Source organism: Tauraco erythrolophus, chromosome 17 (assembly GCF_009769465.1).
Source record: "Tauraco erythrolophus isolate bTauEry1 chromosome 17, bTauEry1.pri, whole genome shotgun sequence".
Taxonomy (NCBI): domain Eukaryota; kingdom Metazoa; phylum Chordata; class Aves; order Musophagiformes; family Musophagidae; genus Tauraco; species Tauraco erythrolophus.
This window is the reverse complement of record NC_141481.1, coordinates 7,811,474-7,838,448: the sequence shown is the minus strand read 5'-3', so window position 1 is coordinate 7,838,448 and position 26,975 is coordinate 7,811,474. Positions and strand designations below refer to the sequence as shown.

At 35.7% G+C, this 26,975-nt stretch overlaps 1 protein-coding gene across 9 annotated transcripts in view; it reads right to left on the bottom strand.

Annotated features, from left to right (window-relative positions):
* The window catches only part of TRRAP (transformation/transcription domain associated protein), a 96,208-nt gene that overhangs the window by 27,263 nt on the left and 41,970 nt on the right, over nt 1-26,975 (bottom strand). For 4 of the 9 annotated variants that reach the window (XM_086622435.1, XM_086622436.1, XM_086622443.1 and 1 more), the window contains 25 exons: nt 26,633-26,831; nt 26,078-26,206; nt 25,133-25,399; nt 24,346-24,552; nt 23,298-23,456; nt 23,081-23,215; nt 22,783-22,893; nt 21,396-21,542; nt 20,229-20,442; nt 19,435-19,560; nt 17,531-17,677; nt 16,256-16,458; nt 15,439-15,560; nt 14,785-14,998; nt 13,620-13,799; nt 13,113-13,259; nt 12,279-12,398; nt 11,688-11,975; nt 10,168-10,305; nt 9,652-9,764; nt 9,008-9,143; nt 5,550-5,741; nt 1,832-2,060; nt 1,347-1,612; nt 472-572 (listed from right to left, as the gene is read on the bottom strand). In XM_086622435.1, coding sequence (XP_086478561.1) covers nt 472-572; nt 1,347-1,612; nt 1,832-2,060; nt 5,550-5,741; nt 9,008-9,143; nt 9,652-9,764; nt 10,168-10,305; nt 11,688-11,975; nt 12,279-12,398; nt 13,113-13,259; nt 13,620-13,799; nt 14,785-14,998; nt 15,439-15,560; nt 16,256-16,458; nt 17,531-17,677; nt 19,435-19,560; nt 20,229-20,442; nt 21,396-21,542; nt 22,783-22,893; nt 23,081-23,215; nt 23,298-23,456; nt 24,346-24,552; nt 25,133-25,399; nt 26,078-26,206; nt 26,633-26,831 — 4,290 coding nt within the window. The remainder of the gene's footprint in view (nt 1-471; nt 573-1,346; nt 1,613-1,831; nt 2,061-5,549; nt 5,742-9,007; nt 9,144-9,651; nt 9,765-10,167; nt 10,306-11,687; nt 11,976-12,278; nt 12,399-13,112; nt 13,260-13,619; nt 13,800-14,784; nt 14,999-15,438; nt 15,561-16,255; nt 16,459-17,530; nt 17,678-19,434; nt 19,561-20,228; nt 20,443-21,395; nt 21,543-22,782; nt 22,894-23,080; nt 23,216-23,297; nt 23,457-24,345; nt 24,553-25,132; nt 25,400-26,077; nt 26,207-26,632; nt 26,832-26,975) is intronic. The other 5 variants (XM_086622438.1, XM_086622441.1, XM_086622440.1 and 2 more) reach the window with 3 other exon arrangements.

The following is a 26,975-nucleotide window of genomic DNA, read 5'->3' as shown; positions in this document are numbered from 1 at the left end:
CAGAAACGTGAGAAAAAAAGAGGCAGGCAAACTTCGTTTAAGTAGCTGTAAGCTTATAGACTGAACTTTCTTCTTCCTTGGTTTTATATGAGATATTTACGTTAAGGACATAATTAAAGCAACCTCCTTTTGTCAACTACGCTAAGATGCCAGACATCAGTTTGTCACAGAACTGGCAGGGGACAAAAATAAATAAAAATATGTATCTCTAAGCTGCAAAGCTTTGGACAACTGGTGCAATATTTGCTTTAACTAGTTCTTTTCTATAATACTTAGGAATACGACCAACCATTACATCTTCAAACTGCACAGGAACTCTCACATACACTTTTACTTTCTTATATAGTTGTGACAAATTTTAGGCTGGTGTAAACATACGGAACAACTTTCCTGCTCAAATACTGTGTTGAAATACTTCAGCTGCATTTTTCTCAGATGTGTGCTAGTCCCTCTTCCAGCCAACATACTTACTTGTTAATCTGCGCCAAGAACATTCCTTTCAACGCATAAAACTCAGCAGTCATCTCCTTGGTGAAGTACTTCAGATTGGTTGATTCAATAACTTCAAGACCCTGTTAAACAACTCTTAGTGAGAAAAGCCTTCTAAATGGAAGTTTTATTAAAATGCAAGTGCCATAAAAAACCACACAAAACATTCTCCCTAAATTCAAATACCATGATTTTCTAGTATTTAGTTTTCATTTTAAAAAATCTGCACTAACAACAATTTTAAGATTCTACTGGCCTACGTAAAACTATTAGATACTTTAGACAACATTCATGAGCTGATGGGTTCTCTTTTCCACCTTGGTGTTTTTAATGTTATATTATTATTATTTATAGTATGTTATATTACATTATTATTATAAGGTCCCAGTTTGCTTGACTTATAATCATACGTCAGTGGGTTTTGCCTACAATCACGTATTTTCCTTTCCTTTTAACATATAGGATTTCCCTTCAGTGTGCCAGCATCCATCACTCATGAGTCAGACACTCAAAACTGACTTAGAGCTTCAGTTAGTCTTGTAAGTGCTGTTTCTTCCTATTGCAAGTAATATAACTTTCGAAGTCCCTCCCATTTATTTACCTTTTAAGACTTCAAGAAATATATTTCCATCTGACTTTCTATTCAGCTCATTTTTAATATATTCACAGTATACAATTCAAAGAGGACAATGACTGCTTTTGACTAACACCATTACTTAAAGCAACATTCTGTGCATGGCATAACACGGCCAACAAAATTCAGACCCTGTTCTGCATACAGGCAGTTTGTTTAAATCAGTGTATCTGATGGCCCTTGTAACCCTCCAACAACAACTTCAGAGATAAAGCTACCGTACCTGCATACATTCATTTTTGCCCATGACTCCAGCCAGCTGGAGATAACATTTAACTTGCTGGCGAATCTTCTGAAAGCAGTCCACGATGGGCACCGTTGGAATTGTATGAATGCGACTCAGTATATCCAGAGCTACGTTGACCAGCCCTTGTTTCCGAGCTATCTTTCCATATTGGATAATTGCCGACGCAGAGGCATGAACTCCCAACATAGCGTTATTGGAACTAGGATCATGCTGAGAACTATTTTCATATGCAGTTACAATGGCTAGAAACAAAACATGAAAAGTTTGTCATTGTAAATTACATTACATATACAGCAATACCTTACACAGCAATACATAGGAAATGATGACTTAAGATAACAAAACATTTAAATGAAAACTGAATAGAAACAAACACTTGCAAAATCAACAGCATTCCTGTATGTTTAAATTAAAAGAAATCCAAAGAACATATTTCAAACAATGTGTGTCTGGAAAATTACATGATGAATGCATGCTGGACCAGGCAGTTTTACCCTGGTAATGATGTTGTCTCCACATGAAAATGCTGCTCCAGTGGGATAAATCATCTGACACAATAGGTAACCTATTCCTCCAAGTCTTTACAACAGTCTTCATATCATGTAAGCTGTTGTTTCTCCCCAGATTAGTTGGTTGCAATCCTGCATTTATTTGGGCTGCTTCTTGAAGTTCAATTATTTGCTGTGCTGCCTAGAAAAGATGAAACAATACACGTTATCATAAAGGACAGTACAATAAGCTGGCCAATTCCACTGTTAGAAAGAGACCTCTATGAATGATGTCACCTTTAAATAATCAACTAAAGATGAAACTATTTATGCTGGTTTAGGGACTTGTCTATAAGTTGCATAAATGACCTTTAACCAACCTAATCATCAACAAAATCGTAAAAAATCCATGAGATTGATTCAACACTTTAGTCATTGACTGAAATGTTGAAGTCATCCACTGAATCACCAGTACAGAATTTATACCAATGGGTCACTAGTCTTTAATAAAGCAACAAATTATTTTAAAAAATAAAGGTGCCACAAAGAACTTTCTTACATGCTTGCAAAAGGTCTCTGTGTAACTTCAGGCTCCCCTCTTCTCCAGGGACGGACCACAAGTATCAATCAGTTTATTTCATACACCCTCATCTGACAAAACCTAAATGCTCTAACATTATTTGGTTGCAAACAGACACTAGTGATCTACACTTAATGTGTTCTTCCTATAATACTACGAGTTTGCTTGGCAGGTTTAAATTTGGGCAACTATGAGATGTCTTTCCTTGAAAGTATTAAGATAAAAACTCCCTCATCCTTTCTTTCATTTTGAAATTCAAGCGCTTTCACAAATTATCCTTCGAATGGTAGTGCCTTGCTTTTAAGAAGCATTTTTTTCCTTTTTTTTTTTTAATAAAAAACCCAAAACAAAACAAAAAACACCAAAGGAAAGACAGTTTACTGGAATCTACACTCTTCTCTTTACCCCCATCCTTTTCCCCATATACATATAAATTAAACCACAGGTTAGAATTAAATTCTAGCATAGAGGTTTAACTTACTACATCAACCCTACCCACCGAAAAGCAAAAGTAAATATATATATACATATATATATATATATATATTTATACACAGTGTACTAAATATAAGGATGAAGTAAAAATACTGACCTTAAACAAAACTTTTAACAGAACTTACTAGTATAAATTCCCTGGTCATGATCCGACTTCTTAATAGCAACATGAATGTACAGAAAAACTATCTGCGTGCTCCTGAAATGTTATTTTAAGATATTTTGCAAAGACCTCAGCTTTCAGAAGTTTCTTAAGTGAAGAATGGTTTTTCACTGACATCTACTACCCTCAAATTAATGAGAAGAACAGAAGATGGCAGTAGTCTCAAACCTATTAAAGGCAGCATACATTTTGTTAAAACTTCCACAACCTGAAGGAAAGGCCCACAAACTTTAATGGAATTTAATTACCTGTAGTACAATAAACCCAAGGTAGTATTCTCTAAGCTACCACTTGGCAGATAACAGCTGTATTCATTGTTAATCAACCAAATAAGATAACTATTTGAGAGGGGGGCAGTCCAAATTTACAACGTGAAATCTCTTGAAACAAAATAAATTAAACAAAGTAATATTTTCCTACAATCATCTCAGTATCAGCTCTCACAATGGCTTAACCTTCATCCTACACCCATTCATCACGTAAATTTAATTTTCTCACAGGTATTTAATCACATACTATCTGATATTAAAAAAAAAGTAATTACTGCAGTACAAATTCATGGCTGCATTTGTACCTCTGTCAGTCATTGAGTAATCTATCATTTCTTCATGAGGGATATATACCTATTAGATTATTCTAAAAGCTTGTTCTAATTGATATCTGAAAGCATTTAAATACTTTATTTAGCAATACTAATCCTTTCATGCTGCAGATACTGCCAGTCTTAGGGGACTTGAAATATCAGTGAGAACTGAGCAGGAATGAATTAATTTCATGAAGAAGCCTTCTAGCTGAATTGTATCAGCTCAAACAAATGAAACGTTGTACCTATTTACTTGACAACTTCCTCTCAATATGGAGAAAACTTCCATGTTCATTCACTTTATCTGGCATGTCAAATTTATTATAAAAATCTGAAGGTATGGGCTGCTGCGTGAGCTCTGCCCACGAATACAGTCCATCTAGTAAAGGCACCTCAGATCATGCAGTTTTAGTTACTTATGAATCACACCAGGCATGACACACAGGGTGAAACTGCTGATCTTAAACAGAATTACAGAAGCCATTGTATCAAACAGAACTCAGAAAGCAAGGTCCTCTGCATTTCTCCAGGTCAAGTTCATTGACAGTTCTCTGAGAAACGGTCCATCAAGAAATGCATCCCTGTTACGAAATTTCAGACTGTGTTGCACTGAGATATTCCAGAATTTCTTTCCTAGAGGTGAAAGGTGCCCTTAATAGTAACAACAAGAGCTCATCTTCATCAGGTATGTGTTTATCAGGACACCTGAACAGGGACACAATCAGCCTAAGTGACAAAGGAATGGCACATGTTGTCCAGGCTGCATCCTGCACGACAAGCTGACTGCAATCCTGCCCCAGTCCCACTTTCCCGCTCTGGCTGCAGCTGTTCAATACAAATCAGAGGACAAAAGGTTCATTTTCAAGAAGCTTCTGGAAGCATCTCAAGGCCAAATCCCATTTTCTAAAGATAAGTTTAAGTACCTACTTCCATTTGATTATTCTTGGCAGCAACATCTACTCTCAAAAATTCTTCTCTTACAGTTGCAAAATGAATTATTTACATAATTAAATCCAAGAGAAAACAAAAGGGTAAGCGCTGACATTTCATACATTTCAAAACAAAAGAGAAGTCCATTTTTGTTATGGTGAAATATTTGCAAAAGTTGCAAAGGACACAAGCCATACATTTCTCACCATGTAATAAGTGTTATTTCATCTCGCATAATAATTAAACTGCATATCCTATATTATCAGAGTCGTGCCATCTGCTTCACCTGAAAAGTCTTTCACTAACAACCAATCTTTACAGTTCTTCGTTCTTTGACCTCAATGCTTAAGCCACGGGGATGTTCAGAACTTGCTCAGCCTGTTCATAATGTTACTCCTGAAAAAAAACATCAGCATTTCCAAACATACTTTTCCCTTACAGGGCATTAACAGTTAGCTTAGATTAAAAAAAAACAACAAAAAACTAAAACCAAAAATACAGGAGTTTGTTACAGCTGACAAAATTTCGTAACACATTGAACATGTTTAACTGAAAAGAACATTTAGGAGGTTATTTTAACATCTCTACAAATAACAGTGCCATAATATATCCACCTAAAACGGACCTCACTTCAAAACCCACTGAGTGTTCAAGACCTCCAAGTAGTGCAGTGCATTATGCATGAGCCCACAAAAAGACGAGCCATCTGATCAATTTTTAAATAGCTACCTCTGTGTGCCACAAACGGATTCAGGTAGACTATAAAAACTTTAAAACGAATTCAAATAGAAATGCACATTCTGCAACTCTTAACAAAAAAATATCATTACAAAAAAACAATCAGTACTAACGCAGTAAAATATTTTATGCTCACAGTTACTAAAAGTCTTGAAAGCTGCTACTGGAAAACAACTGGCAATAAAAAGCTTTTCATTCTCACCTGGAGAAGGGGAGTATGAACATGCGAGACCACATGAGGAAGCCTTCGCCATTCTCGAATGGCTAAACTACTCGCCATCTCGACCAGGCGCTCAATGAAGTTCAGCTGCTGCTCTTCCGGGTGGCAGATTGCCAAGTACCCTCTGTACATATTCACCTTCCATGCCATCTCCTTCGGACAGCTCAACTCCACCTGGCAATGACATGGAAAAAAGTCCAGTAAAGATTTTTCATATTCACATGCAGATTTTTTAAGAAAGCTTTTAAACAATAATTTTAAACACTCAGGTCTAATTTTTTATAAAAAATAGCTCAATTTCTAAAAATATCAGACCAATACATCGAAATTTCTGTCATTAGAAGAGTTTCAGCTACCTGAAAGTTATCGGCAAGGGCAAGCTAGCAAATAAAGTGCAAATTCAGCACAGGAGGAGAAGGGCCTGCAAACAACCTGCTGTTAGGGTGTTTTTACCCTGACACCTGCGGTGCAGCTCAGACAGCTGAGCAAGCTGAAAGCAGTCCTGCAACAGGAGCACGATGCTTACTGCAAAGCAATTCACCCTGTGTACAGGAAAAAGATGCTTCTCAGCAGCTAACACATACTACCTCTGAAATGCTTCAGAGGCTCCAGAACAAGTAATGTCAACTTATCACGTTAAAGGAAAGTGTCTCTATATGTCAGCATGTTATACCAGCATTATAATTTCTAACCTCCTGCTCTAGGACATCAGTAAGTTTATGAGAATAAAGAGTTAATAATTTTTTTAAGTCATCTACAACGAACCTTCCCATTTATGTCAAAGTAATTCCTGAGTACAGGTGCAAAGTCAGGTCATAATGCTAAAATAATTCAAAAAATAATTTTAAACCATTTTCCCAAAATGTTGCAACAGTAGAAATATAGCAACTAAAACCAGCAAAGTACTTGAATTGTCTAGTGAGTAAATCCTGTGAGCATCTCACAGTACACTTGTAGTTAACCAATGCTCACTGGCTGACGCTGCAGGCCTTCAATCTAGAACTTTTTCACTTCTCTTTCTTCTGCTTTACATCGACCCCTTTATGGATTGATGCGCAACACAGAAATCCCTCTGCACTACCTTCTTGCTGAGATACTGTATCTTAACCATTCAAACTGTTATTTCTGTTATCCCCAACTGACTTGTACGCCTGAGCCGGCAAAGAGAAACTGCCAGGTAGCAACCTTACACATACACAGTGAAAATAATCTCTCTTTATTATATTATCTACCGGATCATTAAACACAACGACAATGTGAGCAAATGGAAACGAGTCTCGGGTCCTATCAAGGGCCACTTGCTATTTTAATAGCTCAACTTTAGTAAGTAGATTATTAAAAATGTTTCACTAAAGATTTACCAAAACTGGCACGTATTTGCCGTCTTTTCTGACCTCTCTTGTGAATGGAACTTGGTAAAAAGCAGCCACATTAGAGAATATCAATAAAACTGGAGTAGTGACTATAGTAGTATAGAATCAATTATTCTTTCACTTCCTAGTATTTATGTAAATGTGTCCTGACACTTTTACAGGAATCTGACTAGATCCACAAAGGCTCCATTTATGGCTTCAGCAGCATCTTCTCCTCAGTCATTTAGTAAATGTCTCATTACTGAAAATATCTCATTTCATATAACTGCAGCTAAAGCGCATCAGCCGTTACTCGTGGTTGTCACTTCTACTCAACCTGCAAATCTCCAAAACCAGAACCTGTCAGACATGATCTATTTCATTCTGTTTGAACTCAAGGTTTGTAATATACTATACAATACAGTTCTTATTTTAGAGTTTAAAAGGTTTTTCAAATAATATAATTTCTATAATTTGCCACTGAAGTTTCATACTTAACGAGGATGAAAACACCAATTGTTATAAGAATAAAAGAAGTTAATTAAAATGTAAATATAATCCGTAAGATAATTTTTGTAGCATATGCAGCTTCATACTTACAGATTTGGGTTCACATGGGCTGATAAATGAGAAAATCCATCTTTTGAGACACCTATTTAATTTGAACCATCAGTACTGTAAATATTGAAAAATTCCATTTCAAATGTTGCAATAGTTGGACACCTTTAGTTTAGGTTCCACCAAAAGACAACACTGCCTTTAACTAAGTAACTTTTACTGCTTTCATAGTTCAGCTTTTAAAGCAAACCATACAGATTGTATCCACCTATTTTCCCTTCTGACAAAAGAAAGTGTTACAGAAGAAAAAACATACTACATTTCAAAAATGTAATATTGAGTCTGATTTTGAAGAGTAAGAGACACATACAACTTGGCATATCTATCATGCCAGAATAAATTGTCACAATGAAGCATGCTGTTAGGATATTTTGTATACAGAAACTTAATCCTGCAAGATACTGGAATTAAAGGATGCTCAGCATTTTTCATAATCATGTTTTATCTTTTGCAAACATTATGAAACTAGACAGTCAACTGTCAATTTGACACATAATACTTTTAACTGGTAGGTATTGGTTCAAAACTTAAACAGTACTGATGAAACAATAAACCCCAATTAAGCAAGGGACTAATTCTTCTGGCTATCTCTCTGCAATATGAAAAAACACTGCCTAAAGCTCTGCTTAGAGCTTTGTCAGTAAAATTATATTTTAAATATGCAATTCACCCCCTTATTCCAAACTCTGGCATCTTTAGCAGAGTAAATGCAGTAATGCCACACTCTGTAGCAACGGTGCAATGAAGATCAGTAGGCTCCATTCTGCTTGTGATTTAATGCAGTATTCTTAACTTTCAGATTTAAGTTCTACATCTGGTTTATGTTTCTACATTAACCAATTACAAATGAACAACTCTACCTACCATGAAAAAGGGTATGTTTCTTTAAAACTAAAAAAAAAAACAAACACCACCAAACCCTTAAAATAAATAAATAAATAGAATAATTCCATCTTCTATAGAACAGTGATATTGCATACAAAGTTAAAAAAAAAATAACCCAGAAAAATCTACTGGTGAGTCCAATACAGAAGTCTGTCACTTGTCCCAGGAAGCCCGAGATGGCTGTATAACCTGACATTTTACAGCAACCTCAAGAACAATAACACCACATACATGCAAGGGTCCCATTTTCAGTTTCCCCACATAGCCCTGCTGGCGTACGCTCGTATGGCAAGCATTTGTTGCTTTTTAATGACTCATTACCATGCACTATGTCTTTTACCTGTCCTGGCTGAATTTCTTATAGTACAGCTTTATAAAAAGATAGAAAAAAAGAACCAAGTTTGTCTGTTGAAATGACATGCTTCAATTGCCAAAATACCCAGCTGTGTGCTGGGACATCAAAGAAAATTTCCAAAGAGCAGTTCACACTGTCTGTGAAATGAGCTGTAATGCTGACTTGTTAGAAATGTAATCAGTAAAATTAACAAAGAACCTAAGCATTAGCAGAAAAAAATCCTCGCTCACCTGCACCAGAGCCTCCTTCATAGCAGTCCAGTTTGAGACCCTCCAAGCACATTCCAGCACTAGGTAAGGATTTATATGACCTTTTGACTGGCCATATTCTGTCAAAGGTTCCCACTGGTTCAATTCTTTTGAGCAACTAAGAAAATCAAAACCATTGTTAATTTGGTTACCAAAAAACAAAATTCCAATGAAAGTGACTATAAATGTTGTGTATCAGAGCATTATCTGCATATTTGTTTGTCTATCTACAGCTTTGCAAGCACTGCAAAAGTTTTATCCAGATGGGAAGATTTCTTTTGGGTTTTTTTAATTTATTACTAGTTACAATAGAGAAGTCTCTGAACAGGGAGGAGATGCATTTTGTGTCTCTAAGAACAAACATTTTAAACAGGAATTTTTTTTTTTAATAGGAAATTTTAGCTCTGGTCTGTTTCCACCAATAGCAAATTACGTTTTCACAACACTTCAGGCATATCACTTCTGAGGGTCTGTTAAGGGAATAAACAATAGCAGTTTTTATTCCCTCAAGTTTCCCTTGTATCTGAGCTAAGTTTATTCTCATAACTAAAGCTTTAAACCAGCAGAGTATTTTACTTCTATTGCAGGGTAAAAATACTTCTTCTACATCAGCTTTAAAGTCTTACCGAATCCAATGGTCTTCCCAGAGCTGATACTCAGGAAAGATTGAAGGGGAAGCATTGTTCCGTTCATGCTCCTTTTTAGCCTTTTCCATTGCTTTTTCATAAGTTTCTTGTGCCTAAATAAAATTCACACCATTTTATTTTTCCATCTACTATATACACATTAACTCAACATTCTTTTCTTTGGAAAAAAAAAAGAAGTGATAAGATAACAATAAATTCCAAGTTGTTTTTGTTTCTTTAAAAAAAAAGGTGAAGTGTACTAACTCATTCCTGAACATAGTCATTATTTGGCAGCTTTAAGAATGTAATGAAAACTTAATGGATATGCTCAAAAATCTCACCTTATCTAGGTATTACATGACCTTAAACTACTACTTTAGCCAGAAGAGAAGCTGTGATATTTTCTATTTTAGAAGACTGAAGTTGATTATTAATATTCAGAATATTTTCTAGCTGACCAGAATATTCATCCTGACAGTAGAACTACTCAAATAATTTCTGATATCAAGAGAGCACCTGTTCAAAAAAGCCATGTTGTTCATAGGCAATAGCTGTCGCTGTCTCCGGGAATTTACAGCGTTTCTGCCATAGTCCAGCCCACATATCCTCTTCTTGTAACAAAGAGTAGAGCTCAGCAAGAGAATCCAGTATTTCCTGGAACGTTAAGCACACATATTTCTCCAGTCAAGCTGTCCTTACATAAAGCACAGCAGATAGCAAAACCACGTCATCGAGAAAGACATGGAAGCAGAGAAGTGGTTACATAACTTCTTTCAAAACTCTAGAAGACAAGCAATTAGTAACAATCAAGTACTGAGAAGAACAACGCTGCATTACGTGACAAAAAACCCCACAAACACAAACCTATGGCTTGTACATTGACTCTTGCTTGTCCTCCCTAATATATCAGATTAAATCATAGCAGACAAAACTGTTTAACAAGCCAACAAATCAGTCTCTAATGTAAAAAGAATCTGTAATATTTAGCTTCCTCAGCATATCACGAACATGCCAAGGTAGATCATAACTACCTGACAGACTACTAAACACAAGAGCATCTGCTTACAGGGAACTCAATTTTGTTTAGCTAATAATTCTTTAAGGTCATATACCAACAGACTTGATTAGGGAAAGCATACTCCCTCTCAGGAAGACAGAGACAATATAGACCTTTACCCAAGATTTAAAATTAGGAGATGAGACAGTTTCATCTAGTTCTACAGTGCTGCAGAGAATTAGTGTCAAAAGCAGATGGAAAAGAGGGAGAGAGAAAAATATGAAAATGTCAATGACCGATGAAAGAAAAGCATGAGAAGCAGGTACTACACAAAGTAGTCAATGCTGCAAGTGTCCAGGAATTTCTTCACTGAATTAAGCAATTGACACTACTTTAACAAGCTTCTAAATAGGAAGATTTAGAAGTGATTGTTCCTTTGTACTCAGCACTGGTGAGGCCACACCTTGAATACTGTGTTCAGTTTTGGGCCTCTCACTATAAGAAAGACATTGAGGCGCTGAAGCACTTCCAAACAAGAGCAAGGAAGCTGGTGAAGGGTCTGGAGCACAAGTGTTATGAGAAGTGGCTGAGGGAGCTGGGATTGTTTAGCCTGGAGAAAAGGAGGCTCAGGGGAGACCTTATCACTCTCTACAGCTACCTGAAAGGCGCTTGTAGTGAGGTGGGTGTTAGTCTCTTCCCAGGTAACAGGTCATAGGATGAGAGAAAACGGCCTCAAGTTGTGCCAGGGAAAGTTTAGATTGGGTATTAGGAAAAACATCCACTGAAAAGGCTATTAAGCACTGGAACAGGCTGAGTCACCATCCCTGGAGGTATTTAAGACATGCAGATGTGGTGCTTATGGATATGGTTTAGTGGTGGACTTGGCAGCATTAGGTTTACAGTTGGACTCAATGATCTTAAGGGTCTTTTCCAACCTAAATGATTCTATGTACCATATTAAATAGATACTATTGTACTATACTGTCACTGTGTTTTTCTCTTTACGTTTCATAAGGTACTTCAACTAATATAACACTACCTGTTGAGGAGGAGTTATGCTTTCCTGCTCATAAAATTCTGTTGTCTGTTTAGGCTTAATTTGTAGACTCAATCCTTTTTCAAAGGCTTGATGTTCCAGCATCAGTGTAGAACGAAACCAGAGATTGTGAGTTTTACCCAAGTATTTCAGGACACAAGGTCTGATGGGAATGGGAGGAACACACTGTGACATCGCTTCCACAAAGCAATTCAGTGCGCTTGGCTGGCAGTCTCGCTGTACTTGATGGCTACCACTGCACAAGAAAGGGCTTATTTCACCTGCTAGAGCCTAGAAGAAAAAACAGAAGAAGAAAAAACATAATCTGTTCATTCAGATTCTTCCATTAGAGAATTTAGATTAAAAATCTTCTTAATACAGGGAATAACAATTTGATAAGCATATTTCTCTTTGTAAACTGAAGAGCCCTATTTCTTTGAAAAGATATATTGCTAGAAGCATACAGCATTCACTAGTCAAAGAACAGCAAACTTCTCAAAGCAAGCAAACAAGTCATTTATCACACAAATACATTTTCCTGAAACACCAGTCATTTACAAAGAGGAATTTGTGAATGAGGAGAGAGATTCTCACATGTTGTTGTCTGTCAGATAAGATTTTCCAAAGTCGTGAAAACAGTTGTATCCAAGTCTTCTCTGCTAATGGTGTAGAAATATGACATAACTGAACAAAAGCACTCAGCAATGCTCCAGTCTAGAAACAAAAAGAAAGGGAGGTATATAAATGGGAAAAATACAATTAATTCTATGGAAAAACAGTTCTCAGTTATACAATTGTTTAAGGAGTAATGCAAATGCCTTTTTAACCAACACATCAAAAATATGTTTTCTTTGGCAATACAGTAACAAGAATTTAATCCTATTTTCATGTTGTTTGAGACTGATTCATTACTCAACTGTTTAAACAACAGAAAGAAGATAAAAGGAAAGAAATTGATGACTGTGGTAACAGGAATGATCAAGTTAATCAGATAGAGCTGTTATTACCGTGAGAATTATTTCAACATAGCTTTCAGCTAAAACTATCATCTTAGAAATTATTTAAACGTAAGATGCCGAAACACTTTTTTGATCCTATACTCAGTCTTTGCCATTGTTGTTTTCTTAACTGAACAGTTAAAATACACTTACAGGTGGAGCAGGATGAAATTAACTTTGTAGGAAATGGATACAGTATCAACTAGCAACTAAACGAAGGCTTAAGAGTTTTTTACCCTATGCAAAGAAGAAATTACATGAGATTATATGATTCTATGATTATAGACAAGAGACATTAAAAAAGACATTAACTAAAAAAAAAATAAATCAGACAGGTGAGATTAAAAAAAGAAAAAAAAAGGCACATCAAGTCAGTTTGAAAAATTCAGTATTAAAATCATTTGTCAGGAAACCAACGACCTGTACCAACCTTCACTTCTCGAAGAGAGTCAAGAAATTTGTCATGTCGGTTGGTCAACATGTGCAGCTGATTGCCAATGTCCTTCTCAGAAAGTTCCTTAGTTTTAGGTGTACTGGTCTGATCTCCTGGAGCCAATTCAATGTCTATTTCAACATCCTATACAGAAGCAAACAACTCAAAGTATGCAAGTATTTTCTAAGTACTTTTGCTTTTTTTTTCCAAACAAATACAAAATACCCTTCCAACCAATTTATTTCAGGTCTCACTATTTATTTTTGCTAGATCTTCAGGTTCAGATACAGAATTGCTATAGAAAAGAAAAGGTTAAGTGAATGAATGCAAGTTCTGACAAACCCATGAGTTCTTAAACTACAATGCATTAAAACACAAGATACACTGAACAATCTGTGCATATCACCTTCAAGACATATTCTCCAAACTTATTTGATAAGAAACTAGGAAGAGCTACATTCCATCAAAAAGATTTCTTTTTCTATAGTATCTTCGGTAAGTTACCTCTTCTTTGGATTCACTGTTCTCCCTCTCACGAGGCTCTTGTTTGACATGGGTTACCATAGCGAATGCTGCTCTGTCATGGCTGTCAGCAAGGTTGATAACGTTGGTGATGGAGGGCAGCATAGCACCCTGACAGCTTGTCCCAATCGTAGTATTTCTCTCGCACACTGCCAACAGGAGCTAAGACATTAAAAAGCAAGGAGTTTTTAAATATACATTTTCCTGTAGTATTTCAAGGAAAACATCACTATGGTTTAATACTTATCAACGAGAGATAAGTTGCAATAATATGTTTAAGGCCTATTTATCACCTTTATTCAATAAATATACACACATTTTCGTCTTAATCTGATCACATTTTGTCACATTTTGAAGTTCATGACTATAGTTTCAAGATCCTTTTTCAAGCCTTTCCTGAAAATGCTGAAGAAATAGGAATCTTCTACACCTAAATATTGTTATTTTGTACTTTTTAAACACATATATATTTAGTGCCCTCAACCAGCTAATGTACACAGATTCTCCCCGTTACAGTGAAAGTCTCCACAAAAAGGACACGGAAAACAAAAAAACAAAACAAAACAAAAAAAAAGTAACCAAAAAACACAATACAGCTTTTTATCTCTCTGAAAAGAGTTCTAATACTTTTAAGACCACAAAGTTATCCTCACAGTGACTTTAAACTCACGTTTTAATATGAAAATTGTTTAAAAAAAAAGTTTGGTCTCATCTTGTTTGAAATAAACCAATCAAAAATGCAATTTCACTTCAATGCAATCCCACCTAACAGTTGTCATACCCCCAGAGCAGACGCTCAAGCCTTAACAGTTTTCTTAAAATCATCTACTATAACAATTCTTGCATTTTTTTATAATCACCATCAGTTGTAAGAGATGAGTTTTCTTAAAAAGTACTAACCTGGTTAGTAAAGGTTGATATTAAAGCCACTTTACAAGCTCAGTATTTCATGGTTTAGACACTTTTTATTTTTAAGCACCACAGGAAGTATCTGAGGCAGCAGACTTGGTATTTTTAGCTTTGATACAGATAATACATACTACGAGACACATATTGCATAATGCTTTTACACCCAGCCAAGAAAAATAGGGAATAAAACACATTTCTCACATTATAATTGTATGTCTGATACAAATAATTTCCCTACCTCGATGCACTGTTTTATCCAGAAGTGATTTCCCATTGCTTCCCAGTTTTGAGAACAGGTCACATAAAGCAGGCGCTCATAAACACGACGTTTCATAGAATTGTCAAAGACCTCAAAAAATTTGGCTCGTATGAGTGGTTGGGCACAACGCAAACCCGAAAGAAATGCTGGCTCAAGTTTAGCAGTAAGTTCACTACCAGAAAGATTCTCATCCCTAAAATAAATAAAGATGAAACAACAGAGATATTAGAAAGAGAAGCCTTCTAGGTTTTGTATATAAAATACTAAAAATCTAAAGAGGTGATATTCTGTATAAGTTCACACAGACAGATTTAAGTTGTCACCACAGTGTTTAGAATACAATCAGCTACAAGGATGCTCTTTGGTAACGGGAAACGAAGAGGCTGGGGTAGTGGAGATATTTTAGTAGAGTCAAAAAGAAAATCCTTTCTAAGGAACTTCTGTTTTCAAATTGCCTTCTGTAAATACATATTGTGGTCTTAGTGAAAGGAACTGATTTTGCATTTTAGGGGAAAACAAACAAAAAAATCACATAATTCAGACATAAAAAGATTGACGGTGTGTTATAAAGGTCGTATATGGTACAAATTATGAACCAATAAGCTGTTATAAATGATTAATTGCTATAATTACCTATAGACATAGTTAACAAGGTCTAAGAACTGGGCATTTAATTCAAGGTCTTCTGGAAAACGCTTTTCAATGTAAGTCATCATTTTCACTAGTAAAATAGACTTCTCCCGGAGAGTAGGTGTCTGTGTTAAAAGGAGACACGATTAATTTTGTCAATTCATCCTAAAACATGCAGAGAACTGGAGCATTCAAAGTACACCTCAGCCATCCTTTATATCACTCTTTCACTTCTGAAGTACTGAAATATAGCTTAGCAGAAGGTCATAGTTCTTAAAAAGAAAAATAACTCAACCATTTATCTCTCTAATATATGCTAGAAAATTTTAAAATCATGACTAAAAACAAGTTTAAGTTGTTCAATTATTACAATAATCTAACACATATTTTTAAAAGTGTAGGTCTTTATACAGCACTGGGTTGCCAAGTACTCAACTCTAACAGAAAATATGGCAAATTGAGGAAGCTACAAAATGTTACAGGAATAACACTACTAAACATTTAAGTATTAGTCATCTTCCTCCTGAAGGATCTCTCTGTCCAAGTTAATGTGAAACATATTTTAAAGTAAAAGTTTTAAAGTAAGTTCTCAGCAAAACAGTAATTGAGATCAAACATCTAACATAAGTCTATAAAACACTCAGCCTCTTTAACTCCAGTTGCCTTCACAGGGGATGCAAAATATTCCAAACCTCATCAAGGGCATATAAACATCTATAACAGACACTTATAAAACTCATGGTCAAACTGACGAATCATAATAGTGGCTTATATTTATTTAGTATTTGAATGCAATAATGACTTTATCTTCTCAATTTACCTGATTAGCTGCCATTGGGGAATTGTTTTTCACCCACTCTTCCACTATTTTTACCACTGCACGAAGAATTTTGGCATCAGTAGATTTTTCAATGAGAGATGTGAGGATAGCTTGTATAAAGTTTTTCCTCATTTCCATGCTCATCACAGCCAGGCGAGTTTTCACTAGATCCAGGCTTAGCATTACCAGTTCACTTGTACCTGCTATGGATGCAAAAAAAATGATTAGAATTGCGTATACACTATAAAACCCCTAGTAAAGACATTTTCAAGATAAACTACTGCAATTGTAAAAATAGTGACAACAATATCTGTCACCTGGAAAAATATCCCTAGCAACAATGTTTTCAGAATTACTACTTTCCATTCCTAAACAACTGGGACAGACTCCTTCCAAAAAAAAACCAAATCCATTCAAAATCCTAAAGACAAGTGGGTGTGGTTTCATTTCAGTAAATCTTTGGTAAGAGGTATTACAGAATCCCAGTATTGAAAAACTGCAATCAAACTTGTGAAAGAAATACTATACGATGCAGCATATCTACTCTGTTCTGTTAATTTCCTGACTTGCTTATCTGCCAAGTTTAATAATTTTCCAATTGTTTCTCAGTGTTAATAAAATCTGTGAGGTTCTCATTTACCTAATTAAAATATGAGCTGGGAATCTAACAGCAGCAATTCTTTCAAAGTATTTTCTTCAGTAGCTTTAAATTACAGTGCTTTTTACTGGCACTGAATTTTCTTCTACAAGAACATCTGAGTTTTTTCACTGACTCATGACCTAACTCATTTGATGAGAGACAGAATCGTACAGACTGAAAAAGATGCAATTTTAACATAAAAACAAAAGCATCCACTCCAACAAGTTAATTCCACAAAAAATTGTTCCAATATTATCCAACAGGAAGGAGTAAAAGACATTGAAAGCATGGAACAATCAAAAAACAATTCAGTCCCTCTCCACTCAACACTATAAACTCTTGAAGAATTGCAGTATTTCTATATATGCTGTAGCTCAACAAATATTCACTAACCATTCACTGAAATATTTGGGTTAATACTGAAATTAATGTATTAAGCAGGTAACAGGAACTCAAAACGCATTTTTATCCCTCAACACTTCAGTAATGTTTCTCACTAATGCTGAAGTATTTTTCAACATGTAATAATGCACACAAGTCTCTACAAATTCATTTGAACCCTTTTAGCATTAAGAGAATTTAATACTTTACAACACTTCCAATCATTAACATCCTTAGACTATATAATGCAATACCTGTATTTGCTTCCGCGGTCCCTGCCGTAGCCTGCGGGTTTAAGTGCTCCCTGACCATCTTCTGCAGGGATCGCATAAAAACTGAAATCAGTCTGTCAATATAGCTGGGATTGTTACTGCATGCAGATTTCAGAATCATCAAAGTACCTGTAGATGAAAACAATACTTAAGCACGTAAAACTTCTATTGAGCACAACACAAGATACAGATTTTCAATGTAGATGTTATCGTTCTATGAAAGAAGAAAGGAAAACATCCTAGCTGTATTTTGTCCTGCCATGAAAGAAGCGTGGGATCATCCAAGTTACAAAGACTAGAAATTTGGATAGATTTGAAGAAAAACCTTCAGTCTCAACTTTAGAAATATAGTTAATCAGGTAAAATGAAACTACTACTAATGTTGCACATTTGTTTTAGTAGCAAAAAGTAGAAAAATGTTAAATGAATAGGATTGGGTCTAGTAATTAATTAAAAATAAAAAAATTACATCATCTTGGTTTCTAATCTAGAAATGTTACACGGTTTCATAAATCAGTTACTGTAGACTGAAAAAGTTCACACTATTGAAGCAGGTAATTTGGGCACAGGTTATGAATGCACAATGCCTGTAAAATCACAGTCCCTTCAAACTACACACAGTTGTTAACAATGCTTACCCTGATACGAGCTTAACCGTATACCAGCAAGCCAACCCCTTTTAGCAATATCTATGCTTTAAAATATTTAACTCTCAAAAAAAGTACACATCAAACTATACCCTCTAAAAAATCCACAGCTATCTCTTTCCTTACTGCAGCTTCCTAATTCGAGAAAAGCCTACAATTCTTACAGAAGACAGCTTTGTTCATTGAATGGCTGCTTCAAAAGTTTTTCCCTCTTTTCCTGCTCAGATGCGCGCAAAATTTGGCACACACGATTCAGAATCTTCAACACAGACTTAATGAGACACGCACCACCTGATAGATTGCAGTGCTGCTTTTAAGGGAGCTCTGGACATGGTGTAAGAAACATCTTTCTCAGTTAGTTTGTTACAAAGGACATCCTGACATCTGACAAATAGGCAATTCCCAAAGCAAAATTACAACTATCTACACAGATCACAGAGTAGAATAGTGAAAGACATTTGCCATTTAAATCAGCAAGTTTTCCAAAATTGTGCAATTTCAGGTCTATATTACCAACACAACCAGTTCTGGACCAACCAGTATTAATCCAATATATTTGTAATTGTAATATGTAGCTGAGGTCTCTACCAGTTGAGTAAGTACAAAGAACAAGAAAAGAAGAACACTTCAGCTCCTCAGAATGGTGAATGCTAAAAATTCAGATTTGCTCACTCAAGAAAAAAAAAAAATAGTATTTTTGTAATTTTTTACTCAAGATCTATAAATACATAAACATTCCCCCACACTATTTAAATCAGCTGATAAATGAGGTTTTAAAAACAACTGAAAAAGAAAGTATAAGGTAACAACACGTAAGAATGTTTACACAGATTCCTTGAAATACTCTCAGAATAGTAACTGCAGGATTTTGGGTTTTCCATGTAACAAGTTTCCAGTAACTTTTACTTTACATTTTGGTTAATCTGAATGCTGCATCTTTTTCCTATGCACTTTGAATACAGAAGGTTTCCACCTAGCACAGCTGCAGCTCTCTACTCCTAGTAACTGCTCCCAAGTCAGCTACCAGGAGAAGACAGAATGCCACGAACCCCTCAGTCCCTTTCTTCACAGACGACAGAATTCCAAGCTCATCTCTCAAGTCAGTTCCAAATGCTGCCCACAGCTTCCTCTGCATGATATCAGATTTCAATATCCTTACGAAAAACAAAAGCTCACAACAAAGATCATACTCATTAACGTGCACCCTACATGCGTCTACTAGAGATGCAGGAAACTTACCAAAGAGCTGAGAAGGGTTAGCATTAGTGGCCTTTTCATAATTAGTAAGTCCTTCATAAATAACCTTCCCAACTGCAGCATAAAGGCACTCCAGCTCTTCATACTTTGAAGCTACACTTGAGGTACCTGCAGAGTTGAGAGCTGTGTTTACTTTTGGTAACATCAGCCACAGAACAGGCAAGGAAAAGTTGCACTGTGAACATTCAGTCATCTATACCATCACTGGAACTTTATCTTGCTAATAAACTAAGGTATCGTGAGCAGATCCCTCATTTATATAAACCTCTGTTTATACAATGGTGTACCACTACTTCTGAATAACTCATTTTGGTAAGTCTTAGATTACTGATTTTTTTTTTAAGGAGGGATTATCTAAATTATTTTCCATTAAGACATGGCATATTACCTATTGTCTTTCTTTTTTACACTATCTCCTTTCCTTGTCTCAGCAAAAGAGCAAAACTTAACAACTAAAAAATTGCACTTCTGAAGCTGAAAATTTATAATTGCAAAAATACATTAAATTTATAGCACACATTTCCTGAACCAAAGTTATGACAGCCACAGGTTATTAAGTTTTTATGTCAAAGGATAATGATGTATTCCACAAGATGACTTACTTCAGCTTTTCTTTTTTTTAAACAGAGGTTGAAAGTGCAAGCTAAAATGGACCATTAAATGCAGGAATCATAAAACAGAATATTAGCACATCCCAAAGAGTGTCTTCACCCTGCCCTTTATCACTTAAGTTATGCAGCAATAAAGGATAAAAGGAGGAAGAAAATACCACGTACTTGGTTCTGTAGGGAAAATACCCATCAAGCGAGAGAGCAAACTGTGGACTGCTCTCAAAACCTTGGTGTTTCCACACGTCATACAAGCTGCCACACCTCGTTGCAGGGGTTTGAAGCTGCTAAGGATAGCAGGGGGCTGCAGTACAGTTAACAGGAAACTTAGGACCTCTAAGCCAGTGCAAATGTTGGCAAAGTTGGCCTGATTGGGTTGTTCCTAAAGAGAACACATACAAAAATGCAGTGAGTGAGGGAAATCACACAAGTATTACACAGATGAGTAAGTCTAGAACAAATCTGTTGAAAACTTGTAATAAAGTTGTGGTTTCCACACCAGCAATGTTTCACGTCAATCTTTTGGAGAAGTCATGCAATACAAAACTGTAAAATACAAGGTGCCATAAAATCTTTAAACATAAAAATGTTACTAAAGCATTTACAGTATGTCCCTTCTGACATTTTTTCTGGTCCTCAGTTTTGAAAGTTGTCCACAACCTTGTTGGTTAGAAATGCTTTTGACAGAGAAAAATGTTTTATCTTTTTGTCAACATCTTTCAGAGACAGGCTCTTCAGTGAAGAGCTAAAAGAGTATATCCTGTAAGTTATAGCTTAAAGATTAGAAAAGGAGATATTTGGCACAGTAAGAGTTGCTAGTGTATTAAATAGTATGATACAAACACAATAGGTGCAGAAAATCTTATTATATGGCAAAAAGCATACAGATAATAAACAAAATATGTTGTATCATCAAATACAGGAAGATAGTCTTTCAGTGAACATCATATTACTACCATAACGTAGTCACAACACTAGGAACCAATAAAATCAATTTGTAAAACTTCCTACTAGCAAAAAAAAGATGACCAAAGCAACAACAAAAAAATCCACAACCAGTAGGTCATCCAAACAAGCAAACTACAACCTACTTCAAAATATCAAAGTAATACATGAAATTACTTCACTTGCTCCTAAGTCTATATTAATATTTTTAAGTACTGCAGCTATACAAATGATAACAACTGGTGTAATTCACACACTTAACAATTTATGTATTTCACTACAAAGAAGAAAATATTAAGACTGTAAAAATCAGTATCCAGATATTGTTAGTTTTCAATCAAATATGTGCTAGTGAAACCTAAAGACCTATAGGACTAGAATGTTACTTACCACAGTCATTAGCAGCTTATCAAACCACTGCAACTTCAGTTCTGATTTTGGCCACATGTCTGGTCGTAAAGCTGTTTTCAGAAGGTTGACGCAGCGGCGAGACAGCAACTCCCCAGGAGATCCAGCAGTGTTTGAGCTGTCATTTACCTAGCAATTAATCAGAGTGAACAAAATCACACCCTTTTGTAACCAACTCATTAATGTATTATGCCATCCAAGCAAGCATGTAATTTCTTATTTCTGAAATGGATGAGCTTAAGTAGTTTCATCAGTATAGTCACAGAGTATTTAACTGCATAAAAAGCTAGCAACTAATAGTAAACATCAGAACTGGTGCTTAAACTGCTAGCTAATTACCTCAAATCACCCATAAAAGGTATATTTTATAAAGTTTAATCCTATATGTTACTACAACTCTGAACATGCTCAAGATGTTAATTTTTCTGTATCCATAAACATATGTAGCTCTCTACTCACTTCATACTTTTCTGTGCAATGGACTGTGGTGTATAAAATCCCATGTTAGTTACCAGCTGAGTCTGCTGCAAAAGCCATAAAATTTGTCAGCTTTGAGCTACACCCAGATAATTGTCCCCACTCTAGAAAAGTTAACTCTTAACAAAATTTGGTGACAAGCTTTAGTTCTACATGCTGCATGAAAAGAAGTAATTTCATGTATTTGATCTTGAAAATACAATGACAATCATTATCCTTAGATACATAAGGATTCCCCATTAAAACTCCCTAAATATTCTTCAGGTTTTGGGTGGAATATCGTTGCCATTAAATCTAGGAGAAAGAACAAGCATACTTTGCAGCATCAGGCAAATACATAAATAAATTAAGACAAAACATGGGAACTTTTTGAAGTCTTTGCCTAGCTCCAGCCAAATTCTACTAGTCACATTTATTTCCATCATGTCACTCCTGATACAGCACTTGCTCGATAAGAGAAAGTAAAGAACCAACAAAATGCTAGAAGTGATTAACAACACAGTGAAACGGAGACTCTTTCAATTTCAAAATCCGGATTGCAATCGTTCACATTTAAAGTTCTAATTTCAAAGCACGTGCTCCCTGCATCAAGCTATAAAAAGCACAATGCCAACAATAAGAAGCTAAAGCATCTCTCTCATGTATAATACCCATCATCCGTGAAATGAAAAACATGCAGAAACTGGTTATCAAATTCAATTTCTTTCCTCCTTTAAATAAAAACATTTTACTTTTTGTACAATTTCGCATTGAAGTTTCTAACCTTTCAGTAAAAGAAAGTACACAAACACGAGAATAATCCAAGCACAAAGGAACTCTTATGAAAGGAGAGGTTTATGGCTTTGGCTACTAAGGCAGCAGCAGTATTTGCGTATGAGAACGAGCACACTACCTGGCAAGCAATTCTAATCAAGAAATTCACGACTGTATCTGTGTGCTGCTTGTCAATCGGCTTGGAAAGCAGCGCATCCGCCCCGGGCAAGGACTGGCTACGCCCAAATACCTGCATGTATACAAACCACAAAAACCATAAACAACATTTAAGAATGATAACGACAAGTAGAACTGATTTTAAATATTTTCTAAAAATATAATCTTCAATTCAAGGAGATTTATGTGGAAAAAAACAAGTAAACTAGATTGCAGGTTATAATTTCAGAGTCTCTGAACAAAATCTGAATTTTTCTTACAGCACTTATTGCTCCTGTAGCTGTCCTGAATCGTTTTACTTCTTGGCCAGAATCAACAGATAATCCTCTTTTAACAGCAGATGAGGCAGAACTTGCACCATCTCCACTGGTACTTGAATCCATATCTGAATCTGGCTGAAATATCAGCAATACGCATGTTAGAAAAGCATTTCACTGTATAACAGTTCAATCTTTACCAGTTTACTTAGATTCCTACCTGCTGGTCTTTAATTCTTTGCAATTCCCATTTAATAACTACTTCAGCAAGATCCACAGCTAATTTTCTTTGCTCTATTGTAACACTGGGAGTGAAGCCCAGTCTCTGCATGGCACTAACCATATGCTGAACCAAGTGATGTCTCACCGGATAATAAACCTGAAAAGATGGTTTCACAGTCATGTTAGCCATTAACCAATAAAATTCTACACGAAAACTACAGTCAAAATAAAGCAAAATGGTAAAACAGTCTTTAATCCCAAAGTTTGCTAAATCTGTACTATGTTCAAATTCTGCAATCCAGAAGAGTAACTGATGCCTTGAAAATAAAATTTTGGCTGCAATTTTCAGTAGTGACTACTGATTTCACATATTCAAATGAAGATGTTCTTTTGAAGATACGTGATTTTTCTCAAGGACGAATTATTCCAATTTTGTGTAGATCTTTTCAGAGAGCTACAACTCACATTTGAAGGCACTGAGATATTTTTTTCAAAAAAGCATTGAGGTATCGATTCCTGAAAAGTGACTTAAACGCATATTAGCTAGCCGTCACTTTGGATCATATTTTAATACACATTTTCAAAAATGCTCCTATATTGACCTTCTGCAGCACTCCCCCATTTGTGTACTATTTCCCAACATATATTAGCTGGAGATAAAAGTTATATATTCTGTAGGGTTAACTAGGTGAAAGTTAAACAAACAAAGATTGCTGGAAGATGGAAAAGAACTTGGTTCTGCACTTTCTTTAAACAACTCTTAAAGAATCTTCACAGCTCTGTTAAAGAGCACTGCTAATGCACGTGTAATGAATTAATCTTGCAGACTTTCATCTAACATTTCGAGTTCTAACTTCAATCATGATAAAGCTCTTTAAGTGGTTTGCTATTTAATTTTAATAGACATTTTCAGTTTTACACAAGCATCAGCTGATGGCTTTTGAAGCTAGACTGTATAAATCAGATTATGTTATTTCTGATCAAACTGTAGGTTACCTCCTTGATATCTGAGATACAGTAACTACCAGAATAACTAGTACAAGTACCTTGAAATGTTGTACTATCAAGTGCAAAATATGTACTAGTTGGGGAACCGTATGACCCTCTTCCACAATAATTTTTCGTGTCCAGTGAGTCAGCATCTGATGTCCATCCTCCATTCGAGCAGGCACAGCTGGAGTCAGAATAGCCATCGCTTGTCTGACAATAGCTCGGGCCTCCATCGCATGAGCTTTTAGAAGACTGTGAAAAACCTAAACAGCAAAGTTTCTGATCAACACCGATATTATACATATTTATACAAATAAAGCATTTATGAAGAGAAATTACAACATACGTTTTCTAAACGACATGATTTTTTCCTCAAAGCTGATAATTTGATAAATATATTATTATACTTCATCATCAGAAGCATATAGCACAGACTTCTGTCTCCCTTACATTCTGTTTTTCTTTCTCCCTTTCCACTGTTCCATTTGAAGTTTTCCTTTAGTCCTCACATTCTGTCTCAACTGAAATGTCTGACTCTTTCAAATGACGAAACATTACCAGTTTCGTTCATTCAACCAAAAGGACTTTTCATTGTCCCATTTACTCTATTTGTACTTATCTTCAAACTTCTTTCTATACTCTCCTATCCCCAAATAAATTTGTGATAATATTTGGCTTGCTGCATCTGTATTTATTTGTTCCATATGAGTTTAAGTGTTTCTTGTATACTAAGTATCCAAAACTACCGTGTGCTCTCTACTCTGCATTTTAAAATAAAAGAAAGCACACTACAGAACTTATCGGCATCCCTTAAATGTATGAATACCAGCACATGGTCAATACCTGCAGAACTATCTTCTTATGTATGGCAAATTTTGCAATGATGTGTGCCAAAAGCAAGTGTCCACTGTATTTGCATGCTGGGTCCACACATGCCTTGGACAAGAGGCAAGGCCAGGCAAATGTCATCAGACGTCGCAGTTTGCTGTTCCGGTTTTTGTTATTGTCATGAATGTGATGTGGAGCATGCTCAACCAGAAGAGTGGCAAACTGCAAGAGATATATCCTGAGAGAATCCAGCATATCAGCTTGTTTTTCCGGATCAAGTACCTAGTCCCAGGGATGACCAAAACAGAGAGAGGGAAGATGAGAAAAAAAACACAAACCAAAGCAAAAAAAAAAAAACAACAAAAAAAAACAGCCAACAAAAACCCGCCAACAAAAACCCTCAACTTTATTATCTATAAAAGCAAAGTCCTAGTTTTTTGCTTTTTGAATGGTTTTTAAGACGACTAATAACTATAACCACGTTTTTTGATTCAGTTTAATATCCACAAAACAACCTCCTGAGGTGAGAGCTTATAAATAACAAGCACATCTAGGAACTTCCAAAGTGCTGAACTATTAAAAAATAAATTAAAAAACCCAATCCTCATCATCAACATTATCTATTTCATAACTGCTAACTGGTGAAACTGAAGTGAATTACAAACATACTGATGTTCAGTCATAGCGAACTTCGCTTACGTAAAAGACTAGAAATGGGCCTTCTGTGGATGTAATCCCCAAGACAGGCATTCAAGTCAGACATTATATCAACTGAAAATTGTAGTCCTACTGACGACTGACAGATCTTACAACAGTTCAGAGTTACGATGTGATTTGATATAACTGATCCCAGCATTTAGAAATTGCACAACTAATTCAAATCAGGATGGAAAAGTCAAACGAGAGGAACAAATTTTCATTTTAACTTTCAAACACTTTCATGTAAACACGGATTGTTACCTTTGTTATAAAAACACTAGTGATGCTTTCTGGATTATCTCCTTCTGGGTTTGGTGGTCCCAACAGCTGCTCACCTTCTCCCTTTTCAAAACTGTGCAAGAAAGCAGGATTCAGGATATGTTGTAGCACCTACAGAATATAAATAAAAAACAAACAACCAGCTATATTCAATTATCAGATTCTTCCAATGGCAGTCAACATTCAAGTAACTTCAAATTTGCAAACCTGCATGTTACATGCACTCACTGCATTACAAAAGGAAGCTATAAATAAAACCTTAAGAAACAGATATACATAGATTCCCCCCCACCCCTTTACCCCCTCCAAGGGCAAAGATTCTTAGAAAGCGTAAACTAAAGTAGTCAGCATTGAAAGCAAGATGAATTGCTGTCTCTGTTTATTATCCCTCTTCTTCAGGTATGGTATTTTCACCTAAATGGCTCTGCCAATTATCAAACGCATTGACATTTAAGTAAGCGAGTTTTGTTGCCCTAGATCCCAAGAAGAAAATTAAACCTAAATACCAGGCTTCTTTGATTTAATTGCTTTACTTACCTTGGCTTTGAGCTCATCTCCAAAGTTTGGGTCATTGAAGTCTACAAACCGGAAGAACAAAGCCCGCTTTTGGGGAATACTGTAGTTTTTGGGGATGTCTTCTTCCATGTATTCCTTTAAGAAAGTCATATTGCAGAGAAATCGACCCGTAAAAGCCCGAAGCAGCTGGAAGAGCAACTCTATATCACCATAATTCCTCCTGCAAAAACACATAAAATAAAAAGCTTCTGTGAAAAAACACCCAACCAAACTACTATGCTGATGACTTGGTGAAGAAACTAATCTTGGTTTCCAATGAGCAGAGAGCCAAGAGCAGGCAGTAGCAGGGCATGGTTTTAGAGCT